Raw genomic sequence first — 5,625 nt, forward strand, 5'->3', positions numbered from 1 at the left:
CATCAAATTCCCTTCATTGCTACTTGCTGTGGGAGCGGAGCCCTAACATATGTTTGTGAATGTGAAAAACTGGAAAACATTGACAGCTAGAGTTTAAATAGTTCAGGGAGGAGAGTCAGCAGTCCTATCTGGGACTGTGCACACAGCTATGAGAGCATGTCACATTGGAGCGCTTCTCCACCCCAACCCAACAAATTTAGAACCATCCTCAAAAATAGCCCGGGAACAACGTATAATTGGTTTCACAGACAACACATTCTCATGTTGTGATTTATTTCGTAACGTCTAGTGAGTGTCATCACGCCACACTCAAAGCCTCAGAGCTGGCATTCAGCGAGGGCCCAGAGAATGAAAATTACCAGCTTCCCCGATGAATCACCGCTTTGAAAATTCACCCTTGTGAGAATCCTGTGACTATTTAGAAAAAAAAAAAAAAAAGAAAGATATTACAAGCCCGAGTCTATCACTCATATAATTAGCCCTTTCTAGGTTTGATGTGGACAGGACAGCATTCCTAAAGCACCAGAAACACGTCCAGGACCAATAATGGCTTTAGAAATGAAGTGGAGAAGTTCTCACAATTAAGGTGGGGAATGAGGACAGCTAGGAATGCGCACATAAATACACAGAAAGGCAGGTCTGTGTGCACACTGTGGGCTCCAGTGTTGAGACGACACGTCCCGCACAGATCGCTTGGCTTGGACTAAAGAGCTGCCTGCAGCATGAAGGCAACAGGTGCCTTAGTGCTTCTCAGCCTGCTGCTGCTCTCTTTCTTCTCAGGTAAGTGATCTTTTCCCTAGCCTAGAAAAAAAAACAAAACCAAAATCTTTCCTGACAACAGCAAACTTTGGAGAGCCTTGATCACCAGATGACAGGCTTGAAGATAAAGCTGAGCAAGTAGAAAATATCTGCGGGACTTGCTCACTCGTATGACATATTTCCACTCCTCGTGTGCCTCCGCAGTGAATAAGGCAGCGGAGGTGTCACTGGGAGACAGAGTGAGCAAATTCTAAGCGGCTCTTTCAGCAAATGTACCAAAGCAGAATGTAATTATGAATTTTTGGTACAAATGTTCGCTGGAGAGTTTTGCTGAACCAGTTAGAGAAGAAACTCACACCTCAGGGTCATCAGCTCTTGTTTTGATCCGAACTGTCTTGGTATTTGGTGTTTTCCTTGGAGATGTGGAAACGTAATTAGATGAAAGTTTCAGCTTTCGTTTATGTTGCAGAGAAAAGCTTGAAAATTAAATTCAAATGTCCTCAAGGAGTCAGAACAAAGAGGGCAAATTAAAAGGATCCAGCATTTATTTATCTGGAGATTTACATATCTCTCTCATGATCTGGAGAAGCTGAGTGATGGTTTTTGAACATATAGGTCATGTCAGTGTTATCAGTTGCTTGCGTCCAGCTGACCCAGCTCTGGAAGGTTTGTGGTGACAGTTACTGAAGAATGTGCAGAACAAAAATTATTTGTACTTGGTTTTCTGTGAATAATTTGAATAAAGAATTCACTTGAGAAAATTGCAAGCTGTGCATGGAGAAAAGAGGTGAATTACTTTGTACACATTATTCATTATGAAATATTCATCTGTCTCTAATTGAGTCTTAATTGGGACTGGGTTCCGTCAGAGTGCTGAAGCTTCCTTCCAAGGCCAGGCAAAATAGCAGCAAACTCTGTGATCTCCTATAAATTAAATAGATGCCAAGAGACATCATCACAAAGTCTTCTGTAGCCGCATGCAATATTTATAAAAGCTATGGAATGAGCTATTCTGTAAATAATATGCAGATAGCCATAACAGTGACTTTACAATGCATGCAGCCTGGCCTAACCTGGGGACGTGATAAATACCCCAGCGCCAGGGATAAAACACCAAAGGGCAATGCGGTTGGCAGAAGCTGCAGGGTGGGTTGATGGATGATGGTCCGGCTGACTGAGGGTTGGGTGGGATTTCCAATGTGTGGGGCCCCAAGCATAGGACAAGATCCTCTCATCTCCTGCCCTGGGTCCCCTCCTGCTCGAAGCCACCTGAGCAGCATCCCAGGCGGCAGTGACCCCACTGACCCAGCAGGCACAGCCTTGCATCCCAACCTCTGCCACCCCGCTGCCATGCGAGATGCTGGGTTGTGTTGTGACCCGGATTCTGCAAATCTGCATTCAATCCACCCTTGAGTGTCAGGCTCCCCCTTAGAGACATCGCAGGGTCACCCTGTCCCGCAGCTATGACTCAATCTACACGCCTGCCTGCAGTCTTTGCAGTGAAGATATATAAAGAGGATGGAGTGATTATCTTCGAGCCCAGAGCCTGTGGTTACAGTGGGTATTTCTGTGCTCTTACTGACTGGCACTGCCTGTTCTGCTCTGTATCACCCCATGACGTCTCTTTGTATCTCACCTGGGATGAAGCTGTTCTGGGAGAGTCTCTGGGCTGTGCTGAGGACAGCTGTAAAGCTGACCATGGGGTCTCCTTCTCCATGGTACGCTCTCGTTAGAAGTACCAGCCATTTTCATTGTTCAGAGGTGCAGGAGTCTAAAAGACTCACAAGTCAATATAGCTTTAAAATCTCTGTTGAGCGCGGCTCCAGATCCGATAATGGCAGCTTGCTTCCCCGCGAGTGGCTGCCTTCCAGGAGATTGGGTTATGTGTCTGAGGTGCAGTTAGCAGCTGAATGACTGATTACATGGTATTTTAGTAACATTTTTCAAAAACCAAAATACTGAAAAGCAATTCAGATAATGTATTTCCTGCCCCCTCCTCCGCCGCACAGGATGACAGAGTAGGAAAAACCTGGTGTATGTTTAACTGTGGTTTGCATAAAGGGTTTGTGACTTTAGTTCAGCCTCTATCAGAAAATAATGCTGATGTGTAAAATCTGTTTGTTTTTTTGTTGTGGTGTTTTGTTTTTTTTTTTATTCCAGATGTAGCAGGTCAAGACATTGAAGAGGTTAGTGCAGCTGTTTCTGCTTACTGAATCTGCATTTTCTAGAGGGATGGTTTTATAACCAAGATCTTGGTGCATGGTAAACAGTTTTTAATGTCTGCTGGGAGCAGGTGGGTCCTTCCAAGAAGTCCCAGCACTTTGGGGAGTTCACTGTTGTACAGGGGGTGTTATGTGTGGCCACATTAGCAAGTAGACCAGGGAAAGAGATGGTTGGTTTAGCAAATGCTTCCCGTAATTAGGTCTAGGGTGCTTGCACAGGGCTGTTTTTGTACGCTGCACCACTTCTGTCCACCTTGCTCCGCAGTCCAATCTTCCCATGAAACAAATGGACCATTGAGACTGTTTTATCCCCTCAAACCAGTCCATCGCTGGGCACCCGTACATTTTCTGGACACCATTTTTAATTCCCCGGAGATTATGGTTTGCTTCTCCTTCTGCTGGGAAGGCAGAAAGCTCAGCAAGCACCAGGCTGAGTGCACAGTTTCGCAAGGTGCATGAAGCCATGCAGTAGTGAGCTAACTTGGCACCAAATGCCTGAAAGAGCATCAGTGCTGACTCTTCTCCTACATGCCTAGGCCAATCCACTCCTGTCTTTGGGAGATCAAAACTTCTCCTAGGTGGCTGCAGTTTCCCTCCTCAAACATGGGGCAAAATTTCCCCTGAAACGTTGCTTCTGCTCATGTCTGACACGGCCTTTTCTTTCAGTAAATAGTGTCATCACTGCCACTTTAGTCCTCTTGTCAGAAAAAGCATTGTGCTAGTGACCTTGCATCCAGTTTGAAAAGTGAAAGAAAGAGTATGGCATCCTGAAAGGACTTTTTTCAAATTGCTTTTGCAGATTTGTAGAGAATTTGTAAACAGAAGCGTGTACTGCACAAGGGAGTCCAATCCTCACTGTGGCACGGATGGCATCACGTACGGAAACAAATGCGCCTTCTGCAAGGCAGTGCTGTAAGTGAGAGCAGAGGGGATCGAAATAACAGAGTTGGCCCATTTTCCATGCATGTAAGGATCTTCTTCATGGAGGGGAGACCCTGCATCCAGGCTGCTCCTCTTGTATGGACCAGCTCCTGAATTGTACCAAGTGGAATATTTTCTCCTTGGAACGGAGCTGTGTGAGTGCGAGTTAATTTTAATTCATTTCTAGGCTTTGCACACTGCTGGTTACCATGCTGAGAAGCAGCACGGGGCCTGGGAGGCAATTGCATCCAGCCTATACCTTCTGCGCGCACTAAATTGATGCACATTTCCCACTATACACCACAGGCTGCAACTCTCACTGCCTACACTTCTGGATACTGAGAAGTGTCTGGAGGAATGCGGGAGCTGAGCCATGCCAAAGTATTCCTGAAAAGTCTGAATGGACTTTGTGGAACAAGAAACAAAATCTCGGAGGAAGAGCCTGAGTTTCTCCTTTTCCTGAGCTCTGTCCACCTTTTAAAAGGAGATGTAATAGGAACCGGCACCTCTGGACCTGAACGTGCTTGCAAAATATTGGTTTCTCCTTAGCAGTCCTTGACATTTGGTGCACGCTCGAGGCTGCCTTATCCTAGGGAAATCAGAGAAGAGCAAGGAGAGGAGCAAATGCTTGGTGTTCCCTGTGAGGCACCTGGGTATGCTAACATGAGTCAGGCAAATGGTCCTCTTCGGACAAATGAGCTTCTTGTCCCATGCTGCTGCGTCTGTCATATGCTGCTTTGTCTAAGTCTGTCTTGCTCCTTTTACAGGAGAAGTGGAGGGAAAAATAAGATTGAAGCACCTTGGAAATGCTGAGTCCTCCCTGCCACCGAGCACCAGCAGCCGAGCCCCCGTCAGCAACGGCCGCAGACACCTGCGCACGGACACAGGAGCAGTTTGCCCTCATCTCCGCTGTCTCTGCTCAATAAAATAAAACTCAGCACGATTCTTTGGCTGGATTCCTTTTTCCATAATACTCAGAAAAGCACTTTGATACAGCCGTGCTAGAGCTTAATGCGTGGCTTCGCTATGCTGTGCTATTACATCACCCTCCTCCTGGGAAGCAAGGCGCTCCCTGTGATGGAGCGGCGATTCCCACGGCTCCCACGGGCTGTGTCCTCCCTCCCGTCCCCAGCAGCCGTAGCTCTTCCGTCCTGTCCTGCCTGACAAACTGGCACACGCCTGCCGGGCAGCCAAGCTGCACAACCGCTCGTGGGCTCCTGCCCAGCTCTCCCCATCCCAGGGGGTGGGTGACAGCGGGCGCCTTTATTCTTTACCCAGCCTCCATAGACGTGTTCCTTCCTCTCTCGGAGGTTATTGTGGGAGGGTGACAGGAGAGCTGGTGAACAGCGTGACTGCATATGCCTCATCTCCTTTGGAAACCAGAGACAAACAAGCTGAGGCTAGGGAATATTGCTCCATTTAAGCCTGCAACAAGAAGATGGCAGGTGGAGGCTGGTTTTAGGCAGAAGCTGCAAGGCTCTTCTTTCCAAATCAGTCTCCTTCTTCTTCCTTCTAAGAGAACGCTTTGTCTTGAAAACTGTGGACTCACCAGCATTAGTTTCCTGCTGCCAAGTGGCTTCTCATGCTAATAAAATTATATTTAGAAGAGCACCAGATTGTATGAAGTATCAATAATTAAAAAAAAAAATATTCCCTGGAGGAGAAGAGCTGTGGGCTTCCTCTCCCCACATCTAGGATAAACTCTCCCTGAATCATACACAGA

At 46.9% G+C, this 5,625-nt stretch overlaps 1 protein-coding gene across 1 annotated transcript; it reads left to right on the forward strand.

The window, feature by feature from the left end:
- Window positions 1-201: 201 nt before the first annotated feature.
- Window positions 202-4,763, forward strand: LOC104639933 (serine protease inhibitor Kazal-type 6). The gene is made up of 4 exons (XM_010308137.2): window positions 202-780; window positions 2,920-2,945; window positions 3,781-3,893; window positions 4,670-4,763. Exons 1-4 carry the CDS (start codon window positions 723-725, stop codon window positions 4,713-4,715), a joined length of 243 nt encoding a protein of 80 aa, XP_010306439.2. The 5' UTR covers window positions 202-722; the 3' UTR covers window positions 4,716-4,763.
- Window positions 4,764-5,625: the final 862 nt, after the last annotated feature.

This window comes from Balearica regulorum, chromosome 14 (assembly GCF_011004875.1).
Source record: "Balearica regulorum gibbericeps isolate bBalReg1 chromosome 14, bBalReg1.pri, whole genome shotgun sequence".
Classification (NCBI taxonomy): Eukaryota; Metazoa; Chordata; class Aves; order Gruiformes; family Gruidae; genus Balearica; species Balearica regulorum.